Source organism: Euphorbia lathyris, chromosome 5, assembly GCF_963576675.1.
Source record: "Euphorbia lathyris chromosome 5, ddEupLath1.1, whole genome shotgun sequence".
NCBI lineage: Eukaryota > Viridiplantae > Streptophyta > Magnoliopsida > Malpighiales > Euphorbiaceae > Euphorbia > Euphorbia lathyris.
In genome coordinates, this window is record NC_088914.1 from 82,946,112 (window position 1) to 82,973,625 (window position 27,514).

The following is a 27,514-nucleotide window of genomic DNA, read 5'->3' on the forward strand; positions in this document are numbered from 1 at the left end:
GAATAGTACACGTGAATAGTGACAACGTGAATAGTAAAAACTTAGCTAACGCACGTGAATAGTAGAACGTGAATAGTGCACGTGAATAGTGACAACGTGAATAGTAAAAACTTAGCTAATGCACGTGAATAGTAAAACGTGAATAGTAAAAACATGAATAGTAAAAACTTAGCTAATGCACGTGAATAGTAGAACCTAATCTATGCTCCTCGTCACCGCAGACGAGGGTGGATCAAAGAATTGACTCAACCTTACGTGAAGGACCCTACATGAGAGATTTTTGCAGAAAATTGGTCCTAACTGACCGGATGTCTCTAAGTTAGAAAATGGAAGAATACCTAGTCTTAACGCGTTCTTTTCAATTGCATGCTTTATGAGCTGTATTTAAATTTTCTTATCTTGTTCCTTTTTAGTTCATTGAGATTTCGGGGACCACCGCCGAGGTTATCTCATGGTATGATAGGCTAGGTGCCGCGGCGAGAGCCCGTGTGCAGGAGTTGGGCTTCGGATCCTTTATTACAGCGCTGCCCCGCACCAACGGGGTGTGTGATCCTTTTGGCCTACGGGCCCTGTGTGAGCGGTGGGTTGACTCGACCCACACCTTCCACCTTTCCTTTGGGGAGATGACCATCTCGCCTCGAGATTTTTCGCTATTGACCGGATTGCGAGGGAGCAACACTCCCGTCCCTTTCCACTTTGGTATGATGCGACCACGGGTCGACCCTGCTAGGCTTGCTACCTTGATTGGACCGGGAGTTCGTCTATGCGCCAAGTCTACTCCGGCGAAGTTTGTCTCTACCGCGAGCCTCTTGAGTAGACGTGATTTCTGCGAGACTGACGCTACCGACCTGGTGGTTCGTAGTTTCTTAGTATATGCTCTGAGTGAGACGATTTTCCGCACGAAGGGCGGGAAGGTACACGCAGGTCTCATTCAGGCACTTAACGATCTGGATGCAGCGGCTTCTTATGATTGGGCAGGGGCAGGCTTAGCCTTTCTTTACAAGTTCTTGGATCTGACTTACCGGAAGCGCAAGGACTTCGGCGGTTATACCTTTGCCCTGCTGGTACGTGACGCCTTCTTGACTTATCCGTCTTATCTTTTTCGCATTTTTCACACTCCTAGTCCTTGTTTTTACCGCAGGTGTGGGCATACGAGAGACACATCCTTCCTATCCGGTCTCGACCTCGACCGAGAGTGCCGAGGCCGCCATTTATGACTCGATGGAGGGACTTCGACTTGAGCACTGAGAGGAGTCGGACAGTGTCGCGGCTTCTGGATCGGATCGACTCGCCGACCCTGAGTCAGGTAGGTTTTGCCCCATCGTGCCAGATTTTGGTTTGAGCCTTTCTGACTTTCTCTTTGTGTATTTTGCTTTAGATTCAGTTCAGGTGGGATGACCTCGACTTCGGCCCTGAGTATGCATACGTGTCGATGATCCAGGAGCAGCAGTGTGTGCTCACCGGCCCCTGCGTGCGGGCGTGGTATTTAGGGGATCGAGGCATTACCGGGGTTAGAGACGCTCATTGGACGCCGGGTGAGATCCCCATCTCTATGTTCGCGGTACGGACCCTGCCTTTATCGGTCATTCGTCGGGACCTGACCCGTAGGTATGTTGGTAGAGCGGTGTGTCACGCCGGGGGCCGCGAGCCTTACTTGTCTACTTTACTGAGCGCGAAGGATGCCCCGGCGACAGCGATGGAGGTAGATCCGGTGACGGACGTGTTTTCGAGAGAGGCTGTCGCGGCAGTCTTCGGTCAGGAGGAGGTTCCGGTAAGTGATTCCGTTCCCCCTTCATTTTATTTATGATATGCTCGAAGGTTTTATTGTGTGTTTTTTTTTCAGGAGGGATCTTGGAGGAGTGCCCACTTATCTGTTTTTTTTTATGGCACTCAGACTCAGACACCAGCGCGCGAGCAGCCCTACCTCGTCGGCGAGTCCTCCAGCGCAGCCCGACCGGAGAGATCGTCCATAGGCGTGCCTATACCAGGCTACGGGAGGGATTATGCTACGATCCGATATGACGAGTCTGGGACACCTTATGCGGGATTTGAGGCGGCCCCTCCTATCTTCTCCTCGAGGGTCCCGTTTGATCCCTCGGACGCTTCACTGACCACTAGGGAGACCTGTACAGACTACGTGGATCTATCCGGCTTCCTACGAGATTGCCTCAGCTTGCGCTGCACCGACCACCTGGTATGTATCATTACTGTACTTTAGTGTAGTGAAATGTATGCATGTATGTATGATTTATGTTTTTGCCTATGCTGCCTCTTATCTGTTTTTTTTCTTTTTTTTTTGTAGAGTGATCTTCATGCCCATGAGCGGAGACAGAGTGAGCTAGTGCGGGAAGCTGATGCCCGAGTTGGTCATGTGTATCAAGAGAGGAACGACCACTGGTCGGGGGTGATGCGATGGGAGACTGAGGGTCGCCTTGCCGTCGAGGAGAGGGCGCGTGATGAGTCGATCAGACGCCTTGCTACAGAGGAGAGAGCACGAGCTGCTGATGAGAGAGCACGGGTTTCTGATGAGAGAGCACGAGCTTCTGATGAGAGAGCGCGTGCTGCCGAGGAGACACTATCTGCGGAGCGGGCATCTCACCTGAGAGATTTTGAGAACTATTGGGACTTCCCTCCGTATTAGGCTCGTAGCTTTCATTGTTGCTTTGTAGCTTTTATTAGGGTTTCTCCGATGTATAGCTGATGTATAGGGAGTGGGGTGGATAGTAGGTAGGCTTTTTGTGAAAAGTAGGATAGGAAATGTATAACTCGTGATTCATATTACCATGCATTCAGTAGATTATGATGATTCCAATCATTCTCGTCAAATATATTCATGCCTTTATTTATTTACAAACAACAGAAATACTTAGTCTCTTATACATTGTTTTTGTAATTGCTCAAGTCATAACTATTGTTACCAGGACCCGCCTTTCGGTTTTCGGATCCCGGCGATTTTTCTTCTCTCCTTTTACTATCCCGGAATTTTTAAATGAGTGCCCTTTCGGGTTTTCACCCATTGGGATTTCCCTTATTGTTGCATAGGTCGCCCTTTGCGGGTTTTCGACCTATCGGGAATTTTTCTTTATTTTTCTCTTTTTTTTTTTTTTTTACGAAAAGTATTTCTTAAGCCTATCCAGATTGGTAGGTTCGGAGAATTCCATGCCGTCCATTGTGGTTAACTTCACCGCTCCTTTGCTTAGTATCTTCTTTACGATGAATGGTCCTTCCCAGTTAGGCCTGAACTTCCCCCTCGGGTCGGTGTGCGTCACACGGATCTGTTTCAGCACCAAGTCTCCTTCTTTGATAGGGCTGGTCTTGACTTTTTTATTGAAAGCCCGAGCCATCCTTCTTTGATACAACTGTACATGGTAAAGGGCTTCCATCCTTTTCTCATCAACTAAAGCCAACTGCTCGCATCGCCTCTTTACCCATTCCGCCTCGGGAATTTCTGCTTCCACTGCGATTCTCAACGATCGCTTTTCAATCTCAATCGGCAAAACTGATTCTGTGCCATACACCAAAGAGAATGGTGTTGCCCCAGTCGAGGTTCTGACTGTCGTGCGATAAGCCCACAACGCGAGAGGGAGGTGCTCATGCCAGTTCCGATGTGATTCTACCGTCTTTACGAGGATCCTTTTAAGGTTCTTATTAGCTGCTTCTACTGCCCCATTAGCCTGTGGACGGTACGGAGAAGACCTGTGATGTTCAATGCCATATTCTCGGAAAAGATTCCTTACTTCCCCCTGAAACTGGACTCCGTTATCCGTGATCATGTGATGAGGCACTCCGAACCTGGTGATCAAGTGTTTTTCAATGAACTTTCTCATCTGCTTGGATCCCAGTTTGCTAAACGACTCTGCTTCTACCCACTTGGTGAAATAATCGATGGCGACTGCAATAAACTTATGTCCATTTGAAGCATTAGGCCTTACTTCGCCAATGATGTCAATGCCCCAAGCAGCGAATGGCCAAATAGGTGCTAGCACGTGTAATTCCATGGCCGGAAGATGACTGCAATCGCCGTGGATTTGACAATCGTGACATTTCTTCGCATACTCGTTACAATCCCTTTCCATGGTGAGCCAATAGAAGCCTTGCCTAATAATTTTCTTAGCGAGTACTGCTCCTCCCATATGGGCTCCACAAATTCCCGAATGTACTGATTCCATCGCTTCGCGGGCTTCACCCGCATCCAAGCATCTTAGTTGTAATCCGTTAATGTGCCTTTTGTAAAGCAAGTCGTTATGGATGACGAACTGACGAGCTAGCCTTCTAATCACAGCTTGATCCCTAGGTTCTGACTCTGCCGGATATGTTCCATTTTTCATGAAGTTCACGATATCGAAATACCACGGTTTTTCATCTGCCCCTAACAGCATTACGTCTTCGTAGCACGGTTTGTGAGATCTTCTCAATACTAATGGTTTCGAAGCAAGGTTCCGGGGGTTGTCCCAAACTGACACCAAAGTGCCCAAGGCATCCGCGGCCTGGTTCTGAGCTCGAGGAATGTGATAGAAGCGACATTCTTTGAATCTCAATGCCAACCCTCCTAGCTGATCTAGATACGGACGTAGCCTTTCTTCTCTCACTTCCCAGTTCCCTTGTGCCTGTTCGATGATCAACTTGGAGTCACCCCAAATTTCGACATATGATGCTCCCAGTGCTGCTAATGACTCCAAACCATAAATGCACGCTTCATATTCGGCCATATTATTAGTAAGAGGGAAGGATAACTTCTTCGCCATCGGGATTCTTTCTCCTTCCGGTGAGATAAGTAGTACTCCTATTCCGGATCCACTCGAATTAACTGCTCCGTCGAAGAACATTTTCCATGGTATGACTTCGATTGCGTTCAAATGTTCATCGGGGAAATCATAGCTTACTTCTTCCTCTTCTGCATTCAGGGGTTGGTTAGCCAGAAACTCTGCCGCGGCCCTTACTTTGATAACCTTCTTCGTCACATATTCAATGTCAAACTCGGACAAAAGCAACAACCATCTGGCTAACTTCCCCGTTAAGGATGGAGTTCGGTACAGATACTTCACGGGGTCCATCCGAGAAATAATGATCACTTTATACGATTGGAAATAGTGCCGCAGTTTCTTCGTCAACCACACCACTGCCACACATGTCTTTTCGATCATGTTGTATTTGAGCTCATACTCTAGGAACTTCTTACTCAAATAATACACCACGTGCTCCACACCGGTGTCTCCCTCTTGAGCTAACATTGCTCCGATAGATCGCTCCTCAATTGCTACATAGAGGAGAAGTGGCTTTCCCAGTTTAGGCGGTCTCAACACTGGCGGATTAGACAAGTAGTTTCTGACGCTCTCCAAAGCTTGCTGACACTTATCATTCCAAACAGCGGGTTGGTCTTTCCTTAGCAACTTAAAGATTGGCTCGCAGATTGCGGTGAGTCTTGCTATGAACCGGCTGATATACTGAACCTGCCCTAGAAACCCTCTCACTTCCTTCTCATTTCTCGGCGCCGGCATTTCCTTTATAGCCTTCACTTTATCGGGATCCACCTCAATTCCCTTATTTCCGATTACATAGCCTAAGATTTTCCCCGACGAAACGCCGAAAAAGCACTTCTTCGGGTTTAACCTTAGCTTGAATTCTGCAATTCGGGCCAAAAACTTCTCGAGTGCGGCCAAAATGCCCTTCTCTTGTCTCTGATTTGACCCTCATGTCATCCACGTAGACTTCTACCTCCTTGTGTATCATGTCATGGAACAGGGCTGTGGCCATTCGCTGGTAGGTTGCCCCGACATTTTTCAAACCAAATGGCATCACTCTGTAACAGTATGTTCCCCACTCTGTTGTGAACGAGGTTTTCGCTTTGTGCTTTTCGGCCATCTGAACTTGCATGTAGCCCATGAAACCATCCACATTCGTGTATAAGATGCTTGACGCTGCACTGTCGATCAATACATCGATATGAGGCAAGGCGAACTCATCCTTGGGGCATGCCTTGTTAAGATCTCTGTAATCCACGCACATCCTCACTTCGCCATCCTTTTTCACAATGGGCACTACATTTGCGACCCAAGGGGATAGTCGATCACTTTGATGAATCCTGCTTCTAACTGCTTCTTCACCTCCTCTCTGATCTTATCTGCCCATTCGGGTCTTATACGTCGGAGTTTCTGCTTTACGGGCCTCGCCTCGGGATATGTTGGAATACGGTGAGTTACGATTGATTGATCGATTCCAGGCATGTCTTCGTATGTCCAAACGAATACAATTTCGTATTTTTTAATTATTCTCTCAAATTCTTTTCTCTCTTCAATAGTTAATTCTTGAGCAATTTGTATAAGTTTAGGATTTTCATCCGTACCAAGATTGAAAGTTGACATTTCTATTGTATTGATTTCAAATGTAGGCATGTTATATGAATGAGAATGCATGGAATGATCATGATCAACATCAAGCAAGTAAGCAAAATCAGAATTCATTTCATTGATAGCGTGGGTGATTACATCATCGGACTCAAACAAAGCAGTAATACAATTTTCATCCTCAATATCTTCGGACTTCTCATATACTCTCGAGGTACTAGGCTCAATTTCAGCTCCTGTAGCCGCTTTAATGGTGATGACCTGCTCCTCCGCATTTGAATCCAGCATCATGATCTCCTCGACAAAGCAGCTTGCCTTTCCTTTGCCTCAGTCGGCGACATCATTGAAGATTTCAAACCCTGGCAGAATCTTTCCTTCCGTGCTAGTCCACGACTCGGACGTTCCCGAATATGGCCTTCCATGCCCCTCGCTTACCAAATGCTTCCTCAAGCCTATTTTTCCTTCTGCACTCATGTTGGATGGACTCCCCTGCTCATATCCCAAACCCCTCCGGGTTTTCTGACTCTTAAAATCCGGAAACTCCGACAACCCTTGATGGTGTGCTCCTAAGGCCATTCCCGGGATGAAACCTCCCTTCATCATCTTCACCACATCGGTGGTCATGCTTGACTCATAAATCCCAGAGACTTGGAATCCGGAGAAAAGTTGAGGCTCAATTCCCAATGCTACCACCGAGCTCAGCTTTTCAGCTCTAATTGTTACTATCTCCTCCCCGAAAGGGAACTTGATCATTTGGTGGAGCGTGGAGGGCACACCTCCCAGCTTGTGGAACCAAGGGCGTCCCAACAACACAGCAAAAGTTACCGGGATGTCCAACACTGTGAACTCAGTCTCTTCCTCATGTGGCCCTACTTTCAATTTGGCCTTGAAAACTCCTTCAATATGCCTACGGCTGTCATCGTATGCTCTGATCACTGTTTCAGAAGCTGTCAAGTCTCCTCTCTCCATTCCCAACTTCGACAAGAGTTTCAACGAACAAACATTAATGGCCGATCCATCATCGACCATCACACAGCTAGTCTTCTTCCCGTTAATTTCTGCTCGGATATACAATGGCTTGTTGTGAGCCTTCCCCTCTTCTGGGAGATCCTCGTCGGTAAATGTGATCTCAGTCCTCTTTCGAGCCATAATTGCCCCTACTAGCGCTGTCGGCTCGGTATCGGTGGAAATAACCAAATTCTGCAACTCTTTCATCAGATTTTCTCGATGGTACCTGGAATGGCATAAAACTTCCCAGACCGTAGACTTAGCTTGCGTCTTCTTCAACTGTTCAAGAACTTGGTCGTCGGGCTTAGGAGCCGAACCTTCTCCAATCTCAATCTCTACCATTGGTGCCTTTACCTCGGCCACACGACCTGATCTCGTCATCACCGCAACTTCCGGCTCGTCATCCGACTCGTCCCAAATGTTGATAGGGATCTTCCGATTGGCATCCTCCTCGTCCGAGGAACTCGCCCAAATGTCTACGACCATTAAATCCATGACGTGAGGAACACTCGGATTCAGGAAAGAGGGATCCGCCGATCCATACAAGGCCCAACCTATCAACTCATCATAGTCACGGAGGGACACCCGGCTCATCCTCCTTGCGGCCAATGGAATAGCGCCTCGTTGTATGCACATAAGCTGCACCTTATCGCTCATTATCTCATTACACTGCTCATAACGGTGCCTCCACCTTCTAGCATAATCCACAAAATGTTCCTCGGGGAATTGCCTAATCCTATCCAGATCATCCAGGGATCCCGTCCATGGAATGTACATTTCATATCTCGCCACAAAGGCATTTCGGAGTGTATCCAATGGCACATCTCTTCCTCTGACAGACCCTGATGCCACAATAAGGCTTCCCCCATCAAGGTTTCCGGAAAATGTTCATGCAACTCACACTGTGGGAATCCAGCGTTATACATATGATCGCGGAATATCCTCGCATGCTCTACAGGATCCCGGTATCCACCATACCTAGGCATTGCTAACACCGCATCAGGTGTTTGGTAAGACGGGGAATCAGGAGTTTGCTCTGCTAGCATCCATACCGTATATTCCTTGATAAATCTCTTTGTCATAGCTGCCCAATCGGTCTTAACATACATCGGCAGCGACATGTACCACATCAGCGGTTCACCCATCAATGAATTACAAAACAAGCTAGTGATCTCTTCCTCTTTGAAACTCAAGGTTGTCATAGCTGACAAATAGAAGTGAAGGTGCTCCATAGGGTCCTTATTGCCGTTATACTTGCTCACCCTTGGCAATGGACGCTTGATGGGTCCAATCTGCATTGCAAAGTGCTCTGCGGTTCTATCCTCAGCTCTCTGATACTTTTCAAGAAACAAATCCGACAACCGATCCCAATCGTGCTTGCAAGAGTCGGGCAATGAATGGAACCATTGCAAAGGCTCACCTACCAGCGAATGGTGGAACCACTGAGCAATTTCATCTATCCCGAAGGATTCAATAAACATGTCGTGCATATACTCACGCAAGTGCACTTCGGGATCCCTTCCTCCACTGAACAAACCCAAATTTGGCACGATAGTCCGAGACGCCCCTTCACCGGTCTCTTCGGCACTATCCTCGTCATATGGTGCTCCACCATTTGATCCCTCCTCCATTGGTTCTTCCTCTTGTTCCTCACCCAAGAAGGACACATACAAACCATTTCCCACATTGCTTCTTTCGACGGAGTCCAACAACTCCTCTACATCTTCCTCAAAAGATTCCATCACTACAGTTTCCGTCAAACCAACTCCGATCACGCTCACCCTATGATTAGGCAATGGATTGCGCCTAACGGAAGGGTTTGCTGACGAAGGATCAGCTATCTTGTTCTCCTCAATCAAATCTTGGATTTCATAAATAATACCTTTATACTTTAAACTTTAAACATAAGAAAATAGTGAATGAAATTCATAAATAAGAAAATAGCATTTATCACTCAAAATAATTTTATTTAACAATAATTAAGACAACCCAAATATATCCCAAAACTATATATATACATAACTAATATAATCCTAATGTCAAAAAGACTATATGTTCATCCCCCAATATCTACTAATTATCTCCCAAAATGCCCAAGTAAATAACATTTAAAATAGAATTTAATGTAATTTAAATGAATAATAATAAAAAAGAAAGTAATATGTACATATATAAAAAATTAGAATGAAAATGGAATACCAATCTCCTAAAATAATTATATATGCTAAAAGTTTTAAAACAATTTGAAAAGAATATATTACATAATTATATATATATATGCTAAGGATTAAAAGTCTAAAAGTTGAGAAAAAGGGACCGAAATGGCATTCTTTACATTTTGGCAGATTTACCGACGGAAAATCCGTCGGTAAACAGCATTTAGTGACAGAATTGGCAAATTACAGCAGCACTCCAATATTTTCCAGATTTATTCAAAAGCTTTAAATTAAATCTAATTCAATCGTTTTGGACTTCCGAACTACCAAAGATGGATCATAGCCGAACACGGAAGCTCCTAAAACGAAGTTTTTATTTTAAAACGTTATTTGGAAACCTCTTTTAAATAAAAAACTTATAATTACAACATTTTCGATACCCGAACTACCTTTTTATCGGATCATGGTTCGTATTGGGATATCCAAAACGAGGTTTTTATTTTAAAACAAAACCGAATTTTATTTAACACGAAACGAAAATTAAATAAATACGTTAATTAAATAAAACGTGACAAAATAAATAAATAACTAAAGGAATAAAAACTATAGCATAAAAAAAAAAATAGAAGGAGAGAATAAATTAAATAAAATAAAGAGTCTAGTCCTCGGATAATACCTTTAATTCGGTATCTGACCGTCGAAGTCGATTGATTCCACGAACCGCGAGCTCCCGTTTTTTATGAAAAATTTAGTAAAAATTGAACTTAGGAAATTTAGAGATTTTCAATTTTAGGAAAAAAAATGTTTTTTTCCCAAAAAATCCACTTCCTCTCTCTAGAAAAATATCTAGTGTGAGAAAGCTCTCCCAAAAAATCCTCTCCTTTTCACCTGGGGATCCGTGCCCTTATATAGGGAAACGGATCCCGGAACAATGGGCGATCGCCCAACTTTCGTTGGGCGGCGTTGGGCGAGCGCCCAACGCGAGGTTGGGCGCCCGAGCCTAACCCTCGTCGGGCGTCCGCCCGACCCGTTGGGCGTTCTCCCGACGTGGTTGGGTGCCCGCCCGGCGACCCTCGGGGCGTGCCCCGCGCCGTCGGACGCGTGCACTCCGTGGCCGCCGAGCGCGCGTTCCGCGCAGCTAGACGCTCGCACGTCGCGGTCGCCGAACGCGCGCCTCACGCTGCCAGGCACGTGTGTTCAACGGCCCACGAGGGCGCGCACCGCCAGCGGTCCCAGGCATTGCTCGGGCGTCGAGAGCGTGCCACTCGCGGTGCGTCCGACGGACGCCGCGCGCACGTCTCGAGCCGTCAAGCGGGCGTTCGACCATCGTCGTCCGCGTGCGGGATGCCGTTGTGTGCCCGCGTCGTGCCGTTAATTTTCCTCAGCTTATTATTCTTTATATATTTTTCAAAACTTCCGGAATCAGTCGCTTCGACCGCCTTGTTTCAGGTTTTCGTCACAGGTCCTCCGACTCGGTGTCTACAGGTGCCTTTGCTCTTGACATGGACTCCTTTGGAAAACTGGTTCTGAATTGTTTTCCAACAAGACATCCTTCACACAGTTGATGAGGCTGGTCAATGTGAGGCAATCCATTTACCATCTGCTTTTGTCCCAACAGCTTCAGTCCTCCAAAATTGAGATGTCCGTACCGTAGATGCCAAAGCCATGGAGGACTTTGCACACAAGCTTTCAGACATTTGGCCACGTCCGTCTGAATATTAATTGTGAACATTCTGTTTTTCGCCGTGGGTACTCATGCAATCAACTCCTTTTTCTCATTCAACAGGAGTAGTTTCCGGTCAACTATGTGAACTTTATAATTTTTCTCTAGTAACTGTCCCAAACTCAAAATATTTCTTTTCATGTTAGGAACATAATAAACATTATCAATAAACTGGTGAGTGCCATTTTTGAGCCGAATAAGAATGGTTCCTTTGCCTGTGATAGGAACCTTAGAGGAATCTCCAAATACAACATTACCGCGAAAAGATTCATAAAGTTCCACAAACATCTTCTTATCACCACACATATGGTTACTTGTCGCATTGTCAAGATACCATATATTATTTTCGCGATTTTCTTCACCTTCGTAGGTAAGTAACACTGTGCCAGTTACTTCCTCATCTTGAATATTATTGGCAGTCTCCTCTACCTCCTTAGGCGGACTCCAACATTCCACCGCGTAGTGACTGTACTTAGAGCAATTGTAACATTGAATGTTGGACTTGTCGCGTCCTTCATTGGGCCTCCAATTTCCTCTTCCTTGATCGCGTCCTCGGCCTCCTCCTCTGCCTCTAGTGAATTGAGTGCTTCTGTCACTATTGTTGTTGCCATTTTCATTTCTTCCTTGACTTCTGCCACGTCCTTGTCCTCTACCATTTCCTCCTCGACCTCTTCCGCGTCCTCTGCCATACTGACTACTTTCGCCATTTTTAAACACAGTCTTTGTTGTTAAGACTTGTTCTGCGGAATCTTCTCTTCGTTTCTCAAACCGCTCCTCGCGTGCTTGTAATGACCGTACAACTTCATCAACGGACATTTCGCTGATGTCTCTGGACTCCTCCATAGCCACCACTACATAATCAAATTTTGGTAATAGTGATCGCATAATTTTTTCAACAATTCTGGACTCTTTAATTTTTTCTCCATACTGCCACATCTGATTTACGACAGATTTTACTCGGGATGAGTAATCACTAATGGTCTCCGTCTCTTTCATCCTCATCGTCTCGAATTCTCCTCTCAGCATCTGCAAACGAACTTTTTTAACTTTCTCCACCCCTTGAAGAGAAACTCGTAGGATTTTCCACTCTTGTTTGGCGGTGGTAGATTCAGCTACTTTCTCGAACATTAATTCATCCAAACCTTGATGGATGAGAGTAAGCGCCTTTTGATCGCTTTTGCGATTTTTCTGCAGAGTATCTTTTTCTACCTGTGACAACGTTGCCTCGTTGGCTGGAACTACATAGCCTTTTTCGATAATATCCCAGACATCTTGACATCCGAGTAACGCCTTCATTCGAATATACCAACTTGAATAATTGGTTTTGGTGAGCTGAAGGTATTGATAAGGAAGTTTGAGACCGTCTGGTATTTTTTATAGGATATGTTTGGCGGAAGACTAACTATCGTAATATGGCTCTGATACCACTTTGTTAGAAAAATGGACTAAATAAATTTTTTATAAAAGACTGGTTATGTAATTTGAGAGGAGTAATTGGATTTTTTCGGAATATAATATTTAATGGTACAAAACACTAAGTCTTACTCTCTTACACAATTTTAAATGCACTCAATACTACTATATTTTTTCATTCATTCAAAACCAAATACAACTCTATATTTATAGAGCTAAATGATAAATATAAACCATACATAGCATATTTTTTGGTCCATATACTTAGGACTAATTAAAACCACAATTCATATGTATCTATTTTCAAACTTTCATACTATACTTCTTTATTTTCTTTCTAAACAACAAAACATGTCAACTTATATTTATTATTTATGTCTTTTGGGTTTTCTTTCTTCTTCTTCTTATTTATTTATTTATTTAATTAAGTTTATTTTATTTCAACATTTTGCACTTAAGCTTCCAAATGATAGAAGTTTAAAAATATTGCTAAAAACAATAAGATGACACGAAAAAAATGTTTGTCATGTATTTTGTGTCATTTGAAGGTTCAAATGACATAGTGATTGTATTTTTTTTATCACGTTATTGAATCTTTGCTCATATATAGATCAAAACCCATAATGAAAACATGGAAATTCTTGATTATTATGTTTAAAAACCGGATCGGTTATCAAACCAGATTAATAAAAAGGTCAGGGGTTAATAGGTTCAACCGGTTAACTCGGATTGATTGAACCAGACAACATCATAAATCAATATTATATATATATATATATATATATATATATATATAGGGAATGGATCAAATGAGAACCCTCCCTTAGGTGAGGACACTTCCTTATGGTGAGAACACTCAAAACTATTGATGGAGTTCGAACCTTGGACCCTTCCATCTACACTACACCCTACTTACCACTAAGACAATTACTTCTCTTATGCATTATATCACGCGCGCTACTTAATATATCATTGTGCTAGTAGCTTCTATTATTTAATATTTGACGCATTCACTTATTAATATCGATTAAATATGCATAATAATGAATTATTAATAGAAAAAAAGAAATGTGCATAATAATGAATTATTAATAGAAAAAAATCCAAGAACATGCTCTAATTTTTTATTTATTTAATTCCTTTATATTTTTTTATAATTTATGTTATATAAGAAAATATTTTTTTTGAAACATACGTTAGAACATATACTTTAACTTTTGAAACACGAACTATTAAGTTTAGAATGTACGATATGTTTTTTAGAACATACGTTATGTTTTTTAGAACATGTGTTATGTTTTTTCGAACATAAGTTATAAATTATATTATAGAACAAATGAAAAAACGATCCAGATATATACTGATTTTTTTAGAACATTATACTTAATTTTTGGAACACAAACTATATATTTTTTAAAACATACGTTAGAACATATATTTTAACTTTTAAAACACGAACTATGAAGTTTAGAACGTACGACATATTTTTTAGAACATGTGTTATGTTTTTTCGAACATGAGTTATAAATTATATTATAGAACAAATGAAAAAACGATCCAGATATCTACTGGTTTTTTTAGAACATTATACTTAATTTTTGGAACACAAAATATAAACTTTAGAACATACGTTATGTTTTTTAGAACATACGTTATGTTATTTAGAATATGAGTTATAAATTATATTATAGAACAAATACAAAAATGATCCATATATTTACTAATTTTTTAAAACATTATACTTAATTTTTAGAACACAAATTATAAAGTTTAGAACATATGTAACAATATTTAGAACATCGTCCTTAACATTTTAAAACATAAATTATAAAAATATAGATGAATTAAATAAATAAGAAATTAGAGCATGTTATTTGATTTTTTTCTATTAATAATTCATTATTATGCACATTTTTTTTCTATTAATAATTTATTATTATGCACATTTAATCGATATTAATAAGTGCATGCATCAAATATTAAACAATAGAAGCTAAAAGAAAAGTGGTATATTAAGTAGCGCGCGACATAATACACAAGGGAAGTAATTGGCTTAGTGGTAAGTAGTGTGGAGTGTAGATTAAGAGTCCTAGGTTTGAACCCCATAAGTAGCAATAATTTTTTTTAATTTTCATACTCAAAACGACGTAGTTTTGAGTGTTCTCACCATAAGGAAGTGTCCTCGCCTAAAAAAGGGTTTTCACAAGAGCCCTCTCCTATATATATATATATATATATATATAAATTAATAAATATACTTAACCAAAGCAGTATGATAAAATAAAACAATATCCCTAATATTTTATTATATTTATAGTAGTATTTATGTCATTAGTAAATCCAATAGCAAAATCAAGAAGTCAGATTTAGTTTATAAAAATAATTGAATTATGATATTAAATGAAATAAATAAATAATGAAAAAATAAATAAATCAATAGCACAAAGTGGGATGTTTATTTATAATTACTCTAATTTTATTTAGTTCCAAGTTTTCCAAATTTTTGATGTTTATGTAGAGCCGACGAATAAGGAAGCACAAAGTGGAAAATGGAAGAATAATGAAGAATTAATCATACATTGGAAAATTGAAGAAAATGAAACACAAATTGGACTTATAAATAGATAAGTGGATGGGGGAATCACCAAATAGCATCAAGGTGTGCTACTTCATAGTTTCTTTTGAATTTTTTTATTAAATATTTAATACATTGGGGTTTGAATCCAACTTTTTTAATTTTTTTTTTAATTAAATCCAAGTGAGATCGGTTCACTGAGTTGATCCCGATTTGTTGGTTTTCCTCGATTTAAATGGGGTCATTAGCAGTGACCCAAAAGTGCTATAACCGGGCCAAAAACCTGGTCAATTTCCGATTAAACCGATTCAATTAACCGATCCGGTCCGATTTTAAAAATCATGTGATTATAAGAAATCAAGGAGTTGAGTGAATATCTTTATCAAGTAAATATTTAAGGAGAAAAGAAGAGAGCAGCATATATATCGAAACTTCCTAAGAAAAGGAATAAATCTATAAACAATCATATATATATATATATGCGCTATTGAGGGTTGGTCTGAGTGGTAAGACGTTGAATCTTGCTCAAAATTATAAAGCATAGATTGACTAAAATTATTTTATTAAATAAAATGGAAATGCTAATAATTTTGTTCAAAAAATTTAAAGTTTAACAACTTTTTTGATATACATTTCAAGCTTCTATATTTAATCCATTATCTTAGAGATGATTATCTTGTATTTATAAATAACTATTTAGCTTTTGTAGTTAAATATAAAATATATCAATGGAGTCTTGTTTTTCAAATCCAAAATGTTTAATCTCTAATTTACAATTATAGAAAGATTTGAGAAGTTTTGCCAAAATATATTAAAGATAAAAAACGATGACAAGGAAAAGCAGAAGAGAGTAAAGAAGATCCCAGAAAATCAAAAGGGTGAGATAGTGATTAGAGAAGTATAATTAAATGGATTAATGTGGAAAGATAATTAAAGACGTGGCAAAGAAAGAAGGGCCCATATTTAGTTGTCGTTTTGGGTAATTCCACAAAGTGACAAAACAGGGTTCAACAATGTGGGCGCCAAATTTGAGTCCAACAGTTTTCAGTCCACACGCTACAAGTGCGGCACTTACTTAGGCCACTTTAAGTAATTTTAACCTTAAATAACAGTATGCTCATCTAACTAATTTTAACCTTTAAGAGCATTTCCAGACACTTGAGCACTTTCTAAAATAATATAAATAACTGACTTTCAATAATTTAACAGTGACTAAAATATTTTATCTCCAATAATACTTTTTATATTCACTTTTTATTTATTATTTTATCATTAAAATTATTAATTATTATTATATTTACTAATAGTATGAGGATATAGACTTTTCAATAATAAATTATTAATAAAAAATAAATTAAGAGACACTAAGAGGTGGAGAGAGGCTCTCTATTAATAGATAAGATGAAGAGACTCTTAGTGATTTGAGGAGCAACTAAGAACCTGTTGGAGCTGGTTTTTCATTCTCACTCCTTAAATTTTAATTTAAGAGTCAACTTAAAAAGCTGTTGGAGATGCTCTAAGTAATTTAGACTTATTAGAATTTTTAAATCGAGATTTAAAGTTATTTTAAGATTTAGAATTAATAAGTTTAGATAGAATAGTGAATGACTAAATTCATTTGCTCATTTAGAATTCAAATAAACACTACGATAAAACGAAAAGTCGCTACCTCTTTATTGTTAATGCGGGATGCTAATTACATCTCAGCATATAAAAGGTTTGTACAATTTTTTTTACTCTAATTCATGCCAAAATTAGAGTAAAATAAATAAAGGGTAAAGTTTAAAAAACATCCATGTACTTTCACATATTGTTAAACGGGTATCTAAATTTTTTTAATAGTTAATGAGCTTTTTCATTTTCTCAAGAAGTTGACTAAGATTTTTTGTTTTATTAAAAACAAGAATCTTGAAATTAAAATGAGCAGATCTCAAAATTGAAAAATTTAAAGACTTGATAATATTTTAAGCAACTTTAATTCTTCAACTTTTTAATTTTAAGGTCATTTAGGTGTTATTTAGTGAGAAGAAAAAAATGAATGTTTTAGAGAGAGCACCGAAAATGATGATTTTAAAAAGTACAAAATTTGGTTTCATAGTAAATATGGTACTAAATAACTTTAATTTTTAGAATTTTCAATTTTAAAGTTGTTTACGATTATTTTTATAGTGTCAAACTAAAATATTATTGTTTTTAGCAAACAAAAAAACTCAATCACTGTTTAGACAATTTTATTTGTCAAGTGCCAATTTATTAATACGTGAAAGCATATGAATTTTTTTTTTACTTTACTTATAAATAAACAAGCCTAACTTATATGAAATTGGCTTAATTTATATTTCAAACAAATCAAAAGCTGATTTTCTCATGGAACAAATTTGTTTTATATTAAAAAGATAAGGTACTAAAACGAACCTAAGGTTTTTGAGAATTTTAAATTTAGATTTCACATACAAAATAACATCAATTTGAATTAACATTTGTAAAAAAGTACTAAGTTAAACATCGATAATAGAGCGTGATTCATTCCTGCCCCATTGCCATCCTTTAAGATCCTTCATTGCTCAAACGCCTATCCCAACGCCACCCACTCCGGATCTGGTCGTTATATTTGGAATAACTAACTATAATTCATGAATATTATTATAAAACTAACGCCCAAACACTTATAATAATTTATGTTTCACCATCCAGACAATTATATTGAGGGACATAATTATGAAAACAAAAAATTGAAGAGATAAGATTGATTACCGTAAATGTGATGTGAAATTTGGGATAAAACATACAACTGTTCTATAATACATGTTCATAAAAAAGACTATATATTTGCAACGACAGTATACTACTTGTTTTGATACATGTTGACGAGAGACTGTATATCTCCAACAAGTATACAATATTAGAGCTCTCGATAATATGTCGGTCACACGAACTATTTGCAAGTATAAACGAAATGAGATAAAGAACATGTTTCCACTATGCGCGAGTGTGAGATGTAAAAATTAATTAATTGAGTCACGTGGGCCTAATTAATTATCTATATGTAATAGAAATTAGCTAAGCAAGGTTCGATTAGGATTAAATTTAATTCTAATAAGTGACATATACATTCCATTTCTTAAGAACCCCATCTCTTGGCATGCATTCTTAGTTTATGGATCAACCACAAATACTTCTAAGCTTGCTCAGCGCAGATGTTATGAGCTCGGATTCTCTCGTATCAACGATTCCACATTACAAGAAGTACTCTGTTAAATAAAATATTTAACTAATTGATTTTATGGTACATTTCAAAATAAAATGGCCCAACTATCCATAAAAGTATTCAAAGTTACTATTCTTTTACATTGGTTTCAATAGTAGCTTTCTGTCATTTTTTATGTCTAATTAGCTGACATAACCTGATAAATCACTAATTCTTTGCAAAGAAAAAGCATAAGATAAGATGCCAATTTACTGTATTGTTTTTGGGAAGTATAAATTCTACTCCTATCAAACATAAGATTTAAATCTTATTTCAGGCTAAAACTGCCTAAGATATTTACTATTATACCACGGTATCATGAAAATCCACATGTCAACATGTAATCACATAGAAATAGGATCAAATGCATTATTATTTAACGAACTCGTTTCGATGACTAAGTCCTTTTTATGAAAGAATTAGAGGATGATCACAATAGTAAACAAAAATTGCAATGCAAATTTAATAGAATGAATAACCTCGTGTACCTTAAGCTGAACTTACCCTATTTATACTGACGTTGAGCTATATAAAACGGTTTTGGATTGTGGAACGGAGTGGGTCACATGTCTCTTTTTGATACAAGGAAGTGTGCCCATATCGGGACCGGATATCCTCCAAGCCTACTAGACCCGTGATTCTTGAGATCAGACGTAATTATGGTAACGACTAGATTCTTGACTGGGTCTAGTGAGACTTACTGAATCAATCCAGTCGCATTACTTTATTTCGACGAGGAGATATACATGCTCTTTATCTTCGATAGTTGGTTCGGATTTCTTAAATGCCACGTGACAAAATTATATTCTGCCTGATATCACTATTATAGAATTGATTTTTTTTATATAAATAAATTTGTATCCCTTTTTTTTTTTTTTTTTTTTTGATGTTTTGTGTTACTATTATTGTTATCTATTTTTTTATATAGTTACTTCCAAAACAGTTATTACTATTTATTTCTCAATCTTAGATATAGTTGGTTTGTTGAAAAATATTGTATTTAAAAAATATCAAATAAGAAAATTTTACGTTTAAAAAATAAATATTTTCCGATGTTTGATTACAAGATTGGAAAACGGAAAAAAATGGTGGATGACTACTGTTTTTAAAAGGATAAAATGAATATAGTATGATTCCAAAAATTTAGAAATTTTTTTTACTCTTCTGATAAATATTTACTTCACGTTTTTCATAAATTTTTATGTTGACGGACTTAAAATTTTTCATTGAGCTATTTTTCTAAAATCAAAAAAATATTTTTTCTCTATAATATTTTTCATCAAATAAACCGCGCTTAAACCAAATACTTCATATGTTGTTATGTATAGTTTTCTTTTGACAATTAATTTCTATATTTCATATAAACTTGGTTATAATATTATTAGCAAAATTTGAACTAAGAGTGTTTATTTATTTCATTTTTTATCCTTTAATTTTATTTTTAATTAAGAATGAGAGTTAGATATTTGGTTTATACATCATAAAAAATGCTAATTTTCAATGTCTAGGTTAGAATTGAATTTCATGGCATTAGTAAAAAAAATAAAATGAGAAAAACAAAAGAAAAAGAAAGAATGTCAGAAGTGTTGTGTTGGCTTTATCAATTATATAACAGGCAGAGAGGGATCAACCCTGAAGATTCCAATAAACAAGAAAAGCTTCAATCTTTTAAACCCCTTTTCTTTCCTTTTGCTCTGTTTCCTCTGTTCTTTCTCAGTCTCTGTCTCCACCTCATCCTCATCCTCTGCACTTTCTCCTTCCTTCTCTCATGGAACTACCATATCATCAACTGTAAACATAAACACCTACTAAAACCATATCCACTTCCACACTCACTCTTATCTTAGACATACCAAAATGGAATCTCATTCTTTGAGCTCTGATTTAGAGGGGTTTTGTAATGGGGTTTCGATGGATTCTTCTTCTTCTGGGTTTGAAATCAAAACAAGAAATGGGTCTTTTTCAACTTCTTCCTTGGTTTTGGATACTAAAAAAGGAGAGCTTGTGAAGGCCAATGTTCTTATGGGGAAAAAAGGGGTATCTGCTGAGAGAAATAGTGAAGCTTTGAGGAATCATAGTGAAGCTGAAAGGAAACGTAGAGCTAGGATTAATGCTCATCTTGATACTCTTAGAAACATTGTTCCTGGTGCCAATAAGGTATTTTTTCCCCCTTTGAATCTTCTATTTCATTGCTTCACTGTTTGGTCAATTTTAGGGAAAATTCTAAAGTTCATGCTTTTTGTTTATTCTTTCGTGATTAGAATTAAAAATCACTTCTTTATTCTATATTCTTGAAGATACCCTATAAATTATTGGCGATTATGATACATTTGTTGTCATCTTCATTAGCTTTTCCGCATTTCATGTCCGTTTCCGTGTTTCGTGTCTGTTTGCTAGCTAATTTTTTTTAGAAATAATGTTTTTCGGTTTCTGGTTTCCGCAACATAGGTTGTCCTTAGCTTCCCTTAGCTCCATAAAGCAAAGAAACTCTTTTTCAGTAGCGTTTCCACTTTTCGTTTCTTGTCTCTTTCTGTCTTTTTTGGTTTCGATTATCGTTTCCTAGCTATATTTTTTTTATAAATAAGGTTTCGGGTGTCAATGTCCGTTTTGGAGAGGGGTCCCACCACAAGGGCTTTCTGGGAGTAAGCTTTCCCAAGCCTTTTTTTTTTTTGGCAATAGGTCGCTCTAAGACTCGAATCCGTGACCTCTCGGTCACACAACAACAATGTTTAGCGTTGCGCCAACCTGTCAATTTGTGTCAGGTGATGTGTCAAAATGGTGACATAGTTTCTGTGCACGAAACAAAATTTGAATCGCACACATAATTGGGTTGTTCAAGAGGAGCTTAATCTGTTAAAAAATAATTGATCACGGTTTAATGTATCTATTTAAAAGATCAGGGATTAATGTGTTAAAACATAATTGATCATGGGCTTAATCAGAGGCTTAAAAATGTTTTTGTTTTCCTTTGATTTATTTGGTTTCAGTTGACAATTCGGATATTAATATGTTTCATATGATTGTATATGATATAAATGCAAGAAAAATGATGATGGTGTGATATGAGTCGGCTTGTCTCTATAAATCGTGTTATAATTCCTAGACAAGTTCGTGTTTGAATTATTAGATTTAGATTGGTATTATTGGCAAAGCTTCTGCTTAATTAAGTATGGTCTTGTTCAATTTGATCTTACAGATGGACAAAGCATCATTGCTTGCTGAAGTTATTAGCCATATGAAAGAACTGAAGAGAACTTCCGCAGAAGCTACCGAAGAACATTTCATGCCAACGGATGTAGACGAGATAAGAGTTGAAGAACAAGAAAACAAATCAGATGGTGCCCCTTATTTGATTACTGTATCACTATGCTGTGATCATAAACCCGGACTTCTTTCCGACTTGCGAAAAGCACTAGATGAACTCCACCTTGTGTTAATGAGAGCAGAGATTGCAACCTTAGAAGGCCGAATGAAGAACATGTTCGTCATTACGAGCTACAAAGAACAACGGTGTAAGGATACTGAAGTTCGTGAGCTGCTTGCGAGTTCTGTCAATCAAGCCATCAGAGCTATACTTTACAAGTTTTCTGCCACACAAGAGTTTTCATTAAAATCCACACTTTCGCACAAAAGGCGAAGAATTTCTCTATTCCATCCTTCGTTTTCATCTTCGTCTGCAGATCTTTGGTGAGCATACTGATTTCTATTTTGCGCCTTTTACAATGTTGCTCGTTTTACCGTCTGATGTATTACTTTTAAAGTCTAGTATAGGTTCTTGTGTGCATAATATAATGCTACATATAGTTTGCTTTGCTGCAATAGTTTACGTTTTTCGGGGAGCATTTCTTGTTTTTCGTTGAGGATCCCCTTTTTACGTGCATTCTCTTTTCGGGTATAGCAGTGTTTATTTACAAGTTCATGTGTTACAATTACTAGTAAGAAAGTTGGATTCTGAATCTACTTGAAATTCTATAGATGAGAGTGGATTTGCTAACCCGAACACAATTTCGAAAATCGAAGTCCCTTTTGAGACCTTGAACTAGTAATTAGTAACTCTATATAAGCAGAAACAAGCAAGATTGAAGTTGAATAAGGGAATGTAAACAAGAACTTTGATGAAAAAAGAAAATCAAATTCTTGCTTTGTGTTGTCTATAACACAGAATGAGGAAAAAAAGAAATCTGTATCCGAAAATGAACCCGAACATTACTGCTATATTACTCCATTTCTTCGACTCGTCGAGACCTTGCTGCGTTAGAAATCCTTCACCATATAGGAAACAGTTTCCTTGCAGAATCTGCAAGCATTTTCCCTTTCCTTTCTCTCCACCATACTCGTTTATGATAAAACACTCGAACGGATATTTAAAGAGGCTCAAATAATGCACGAAAATCCAATATTTCGGTATGTCCTCTTTCGCTATGAAATAGCCAGAAAAGAGGAAAAAGGCTCCCATAATGCCAGCAATCAGAGATGTCCCCATAATGAAATTTGGCACAAGAGCACTAAAACTTAGAACGAAAGAATTCGACATCAAAACGACCATCCATACCACCAGAAAGAAGTAGATAAAACCATCCATTTCCCTTCTCAATCCAACCAGCCAGTACACCGGTGTGCTGTAGAGGAGTGCAACGATTAACAGGAACGGGAGGAACACGAGAGTATTTGATATGACGTAGGAAGAAACTCGGTAAGCTCCTTTCGAAGTTTCTGTCATTAAAATTCTTCTCTCTTGTAAGAAAATTGGTAGACCTTCTGTTGTGGATGACAGCAAGAAAGTCAGACTGAACGCGAAAAACCCGAGTTGAGTTTGTATATTGTATTTCTTAGGATCATTAGTTGCATTCCTAAATATGGTGCCTAGAAGAACCCCAGCAATCACTGCTTGTAATATTCTTGCAGTGAAGAGCTGATTAGTTCTGCTGATGATAGTGGAGAATCTCTTAAACAGTATTAAAACCTCCTTGCCTCGTCGGTTCGGGTAAAACGTGTCCGTTTTTCTGAAATTGTTTAAGTGAGGATATCTTCTGATGTGTTCATCATAATCTTGATCTGTCTCACTATCTTCTGTTTCATTTTCTTCAGAATTTGTATCCATTACCACGGCTTCCATTACTTCGATTGCAAACTCGAGAACGTTAACATGCCGAGGAATGGAATGCCCCGCAAGTCGAAGCTGCTGCTCGAGGAGATGCAGGGTCCCTTGATGCAGCACAGTGCCTTTTGATATCAACAGAATCTGATCAAACAGCTCGAGTATCCGGAAACCAGGTTGATGGATGGTTAAGACAATTGTTTTCCCTTGATGTATAGCCATAGATTTCAGCAACAGTACTACATGAAGCGCGGACGCCGAATCCAACCCGGACGTTGGTTCATCCATCAGAAGAACTGCAGGGTCATGAACTAGATCAACACCAATTGACACTCTACGTTTCTCCCCACCCGAAATGCCTCGACATGATTGACTCCCAATTCTCACTTTTGCAACATGTTCCAATCCAAGCTCTTTCAGCAAAACCTTCACTCTCGACGCAGCTGTCTCGAAGCCCCCACGCAGCCTGAGGCGAGCGCTGTACAAGAGCGTTTCCTCAACAGTAAGAAGGGGGAAAAGAAGCTCATCTTGTGCAATATAGCCAGACAACCTCTGAAACCATCTAGGATTCATCGGTCTTTCGTTTACTAGAACACGACCGGAGACTCTACTAGGCGGGATCATACCAGCAAGTACCTCCAACAATGTGGTCTTTCCAGCTCCGCTTGGGCCAGCAATCGCGGTGATCTCCCCCGGTCTAGCTTCACAACTTACATTCCTCAAAATGTAGGCAGTGTCCACACTGTTTTTCCAAGCAAACCAATCAAACCGACGGGGCAGCTTGTAGTAGAGTTTCTTTGTGTTGATTCTAAATCGAGTTTCGGGTCTAGGAGAAGGCGGAGAAGGCGGAGATGGAGCTTTTCTTGGTTGCTCCATTAATGAAAAAGCAAAGCAAAGAGAAGGGAAAAGATGAGACAGACAGCAGCAAAAAACAGATATGTTTATAAAGACATAAAACGGCTTGACTGTTTCATATGTAGAAAATGCTTTGCAGGTGAACTGTGTTGACTGTGTATTGGGTTGGATTGCATCATCCATGTGACTAGTTGAGTTACAGTTAAAAAAACTTAATTTTACTGTTACTGATGGTAATTAAGATTAAGAAAGATTAAATCTTTAACAAGGAAGGATGATTTTGCTATAAATCTTTTGAGTTGATTTTCATTCTTGCATTTACAATAAATTCGGGTAAATTACACCCATAGCCATTGAACTTTACCCATTTTAACATTATGACCACTCAACTTCAATTTTTAACGGTTTGGCCCATTAAACTTTACACTTTTTAATATTGGTGGCCGCTCAATTTTAACAAAGTCCTCAAAATAACTGTTAACGACCTCAAAATGAAAATATTCAAGAATTAAAGTTGTTCAAAACAACATTTACCATAAAACCATATTTTTTATTTTTCAAAATCATATTTTTGGAGCTTTCACTCTCCCTCCTAACCAAATAACACATAAATAACCTTAAAACGAAAAATTTCAAGAATTAAAGTTCCTTAGAATATCATTAACTCTTCGATTATTTTTATTTTTATTTTCAGACCGTCATCGGTTGTTTTGAGACGTTGAGTGACCACCGGTGTTAAAATGTGTAAAGTTACTCATACTATTAAGAATTGTATTTCAGTGGCCATAATGTTAAATGGGTAAAGTTAAGTGGCCATGGGTGTAATTTACCCCAATTTGCTCTCAGAAAAAAGACTGCATCTTTTGTTGATATGATTATCCAACAAACCATTTCCAAAAATGGGTATCATGTAAATAATGTGATAAGAACAAAGGTAATCATTTTTTTTAATTAAATATGGATTTCTGTTAAAAGGAAATATGGATTTCCAATAATTTTTGCTTACAAACTATATCCTATTTTAATTTATTAACACTTTTTATTGAATTGAGAGATAATTTACAAAAAATATCCTTGTTATTGTTAGGTAAAATTTTACCCTAACATTTAATGCCAAAAAAAAAAAAAAAATTTTGATCTTAAACCACCAAATTAGAATGAGTTAGGCACGTTGTTTATTATTTAATTTCAGTAACAATCAGTTTAGTTCAGCATTCAATTTCAGCATTCAGTAATTTATCATTATTTATTATAATTATTTATATATAATTTATTATCATAATTATTATTTATCTATAACTTATCATTATTTATTATTATCATATTTATCTATAATTTATCATTATCTATAAATTAGATAAAAGTCAAGAAAGGGTAGTTTATTAAAATATACATTGTTTAATAAAAAAATAAAATTAAAGTATGCATCCATATTTGAAACTTAGGAATTGCATCTTTTTTTCCCTTCAATTAATAATGGACAAAACTAGATTTATGGGATAGGCTTTACAATTAATTGTAGAGTTAAGGTGCAAAAATACCCCTAACGTTTTGGATCAGGAACAATTTTACCCCTAACGTTTAAAATTTGTATTCATATGAAAATATGTATTTAATTCATAGGCTTTAAATTGTATATAAATTTGTATTTTTAATTTAAATTGGACTCATTTCTATAATTTCATAGGCTTTTATCGAGCCGAGCTTTTATTTGATATTCAATTTAGTTTTATCTTTAATAATATATTTATTTCTTATTGATATTATTATTATTATTATTATTATTATTATTATAAGCTTATTAATGTCCAATGTTATCATTAAAATTATTTTAAAGTTTAATATCATCATTATTGTTAAGTTCAGTAGCATTTAGTTAAATTCAGTTCAGTTCAATATTCAGTAGCATTCAGTTCAGTTTTTTTCAGCGATAAAGAACATAGCCTTAATCCCAAGTTTCACAGACTAAATCTGTAGGAATGAAGAAATCCCCATTGTTGAAGGTATGAAATCTTAACAAACTTCAATATAAAGGTAATAGTAGTTTTTGATTTAATAAAAGTTGAGGAATTACAAAGAAATAGATGAATTTATAGCATCTCATGATCTAATTGACAAATTACAAATAAAGGTAAATGTATACAATAAAGGATAGAAACTTAAAGGATAAAATAAGGTTGTCTAAAAAGTACCAGCCATGGCACTGTGAACAGTACCATGCAGGCGGCGTGTCAGGGTGTCCCCTTAGACAACAAGTAAGCCACGTCCCGTACGGATCGAGTCATTCTGGTCTCCTTGGAAAACAAGTAAACCGAAAGGTTTGAGCACAAGATAAGACCGAAGCAATTAGGCATAGGGCTCCGAAGTGATGCTTGAAGGAAGACCAGACAATGATAATATTAAGGAGCCGAAGCAAGGATACCAAAGGGACTCCCCCCTAGTTGACCGAAACAGCTTGGAAGAGGAGGAACCAAACTAATCTTGACGAGCTGTTACTTCTCTGTTCGGACTTGGATATAGTTAGTATATAAAAACCTAAAGGGGTAAATAGGTTAAAGATAAAGGGTGGCATGAGTGGTAATTAAGGGCTAATAGAAAAACAATGAATATCAAAGAGCAGACTGGTATGGCAGGTTTGTCTCTTTAGTGAGAAAGTAATCCTCGTCCCATTGGTGAGCATGTTAGTACTCTCTCCTTAGTGAGCAAGTAACTAGGAGTTCACTGATCACAATGTAGGGCCGAAGTCAGACCAGACGAAGTAGCCGAATAGATACTTCCAAGAAGACCGAAGCAACCTTTCCGAAGAGCAACCGAAGAGAAGACGACATGTCAGACTCAAAACAATGATCAAGAACTTCCCTTTGTTGTGAGCAAATAAACCTAAAGACTCGGTGAAGGTGGTATAACCCGAAGTAGACCAAAGTAGACGGAGGCACCGAAATAGATACGCTGATGAAGAGTGAACTAGAGGCAATGAAGTAAATCATTCTTCCTCGCAGTCGAATAACTATCGTGTTAGGGACGCACCCGCACGACGTGGCCGACGCGAATGCTGCACCGAAATGAGGTCCCTTTGGACCGGCCAACTTTTACTC

At 38.0% G+C, this 27,514-nt stretch overlaps 2 protein-coding genes across 2 annotated transcripts; one reads left to right on the top strand and one right to left on the bottom strand.

Annotated features, from left to right (window-relative positions):
• Positions 1 to 20,089: 20,089 nt before the first annotated feature.
• Positions 20,090 to 22,424, top strand: LOC136230955 (transcription factor bHLH30-like). Its single transcript, XM_066020173.1, has 2 exons — positions 20,090 to 20,623; positions 21,663 to 22,424. The coding sequence occupies exons 1-2, from the start codon at positions 20,324 to 20,326 to the stop codon at positions 22,155 to 22,157; spliced, it is 795 nt and encodes a 264-aa protein (XP_065876245.1). The 5' UTR covers positions 20,090 to 20,323; the 3' UTR covers positions 22,158 to 22,424.
• Positions 22,425 to 22,564: 140 nt separating this feature from the next.
• Positions 22,565 to 24,440, bottom strand: LOC136229904 (ABC transporter G family member 10-like). Its single transcript, XM_066018770.1, has one exon. It carries the CDS (start codon positions 24,438 to 24,440, stop codon positions 22,596 to 22,598), a length of 1,845 nt encoding a protein of 614 aa, XP_065874842.1. The 3' UTR covers positions 22,565 to 22,595.
• Between the last annotated feature and the right edge of the window lie 3,074 nt (positions 24,441 to 27,514).

Excerpts from the sequence above, each read along its gene's own strand:
- LOC136230955 (XM_066020173.1), top strand. The coding sequence starts at position 20,324 with ATGGAATCTCATTCTTTGAGCTCTGATTTAGAGGGGTTTTGTAATGGG. Across the intron at positions 20,624-21,662 it reads TTGTTCCTGGTGCCAATAAG|ATGGACAAAGCATCATTGCT; the intron begins GTATTTTTTCCC and ends TTGATCTTACAG.
- LOC136229904 (XM_066018770.1), bottom strand. The coding sequence starts at position 24,440 with ATGGAGCAACCAAGAAAAGCTCCATCTCCGCCTTCTCCGCCTTCTCCT.